This window comes from Musca autumnalis, unplaced genomic scaffold (assembly GCF_047663935.1).
Source record: "Musca autumnalis isolate F117 unplaced genomic scaffold, ASM4766393v1 scaffold_4, whole genome shotgun sequence".
Taxonomy (NCBI): domain Eukaryota; kingdom Metazoa; phylum Arthropoda; class Insecta; order Diptera; family Muscidae; genus Musca; species Musca autumnalis.
The window spans coordinates 217,830,861-217,832,330 of NW_027411977.1; the positions used below are offsets into that span (position 1 = coordinate 217,830,861).

Consider the following 1,470-nt stretch of genomic DNA (forward strand, 5'->3'; position numbering starts at 1 on the left):
GTCCTGAACATTGATATATATTAAAATGCTACTTCATTGAAATGCTACTTCTCATATTTGGAATTGGTTAATTTTTAAGAATCATGTGATATTTATTTATACAATGAAGAGTTTTCAATGGAAAATTAATATATATATATATATATATATATATATATTTTATAGTACATTAGTTTAAACATAAAATAGGTAGTTCACGAAACAGATCATTAATAAAAAAAAACATAAAAAAGTATTCGGAGTATATTTTTGTTGGCTTAAATAAAGAGAAAAATTTCAGCTTGATCTGGGGTAGAACACACACATTTATATATGTACTATAGATTCGGCAATCCGTTGTTTTCTTCGCTGCTAATGCTGCTACTACTATCACTACTATACCGCCGTCTTTTCGCGGTTCTTTCTGTTTTGTCCAAAACTAACCTAGACAAGTCATGATCAGTTTGACATAACTTCTTCCAGCCTTCCGTTCCTGTGACGGTTTTAATATGGTTTACTATAAACTGAACTGCCTTGGTTTTCAGACGGTCATTAGTGTGACGATCGGCCAACAAAAGGATATCAGCAACTGTAGCAACCATCATTGTATTAATTAAAATATTTTCACACATTGTTTGCAAATCCAATATCGAGTATTTGTTAGCAGCAACAAAGAGCTCTTCTGCAAATTTTCCCGATATATCACCACCAGTGTACAAAAATTTTAACATTTCCTCAATTACTTCAGCATCCATATCATCAATCCGTATACGATTCGTTTTACTTTCTTCGAAGTTACTGCGAAACATAGCAGCAAATACTTCACTGCGGGCACATAATATTAATTTGTGGGCTTTCAATTCACTTCCATCTTGTGCAACAAGAGTTACATCGCTAAATTCCTTACTGGCAAAAATGTTGGTAAAATACTTTTTAAGGCTGAGGCATGTTACAGTATTGTATAAGGGTTTTATATCAACCTTAATATCGTGGTCTATATCGTCACCTTCTTTATATCCATTATCATCATCTTCATAATTATATACAATATCATAAGACATTAAACGCATTTTACTATTTATGTCTGTTGTTATCTTTTTAGTGAAAATTTTGTTTTCTCTGGATATCGTAACTTGAAATAAATCGTCCTTGTCGGTGGTTGAGAGCAATTTTAGGTAAATCTCGAATTTTTCAGTTCCTTCATATCTATCAAGATAATCTTGTACTACCACCAATTTCCATTCGGTTCTGCCATTTGTACTATTAATTGTTATTGAATCAGAATAATATTGTTTTGGTGGTTCATTATGTCCATATTTATCAAAGTAATATGGCTTTGTTCGGAATTGGAACTTATATTGATTATCTGATATTTTAGTTAAAGATATTCTTGACATTTTCGTTGAATTTAAATAAAGCAATGGTCGCGCTCTCCGATAGTTGATCAACAAAGCCACGAAATCGAAACTGAAGCAGACGAGAAACAAATCG

The 1,470-nt window shown here is 31.8% G+C and overlaps 1 protein-coding gene across 1 annotated transcript; it reads right to left on the bottom strand.

Annotated features, from left to right (window-relative positions):
* Positions 1–317: 317 nt before the first annotated feature.
* On the bottom strand, positions 318–1,049 carry LOC141403247 (speckle-type POZ protein-like). The gene has a single exon (XM_073985432.1). The coding sequence runs from the start codon at positions 1,047–1,049 to the stop codon at positions 318–320; it is 732 nt and encodes a 243-aa protein (XP_073841533.1).
* Positions 1,050–1,470: the final 421 nt, after the last annotated feature.

Bases quoted from the DNA above. Each gene is read 5' to 3' on its own strand.
- LOC141403247 (XM_073985432.1), bottom strand. From the start codon at position 1,049: ATGCGTTTAATGTCTTATGATATTGTATATAATTATGAAGATGATGAT.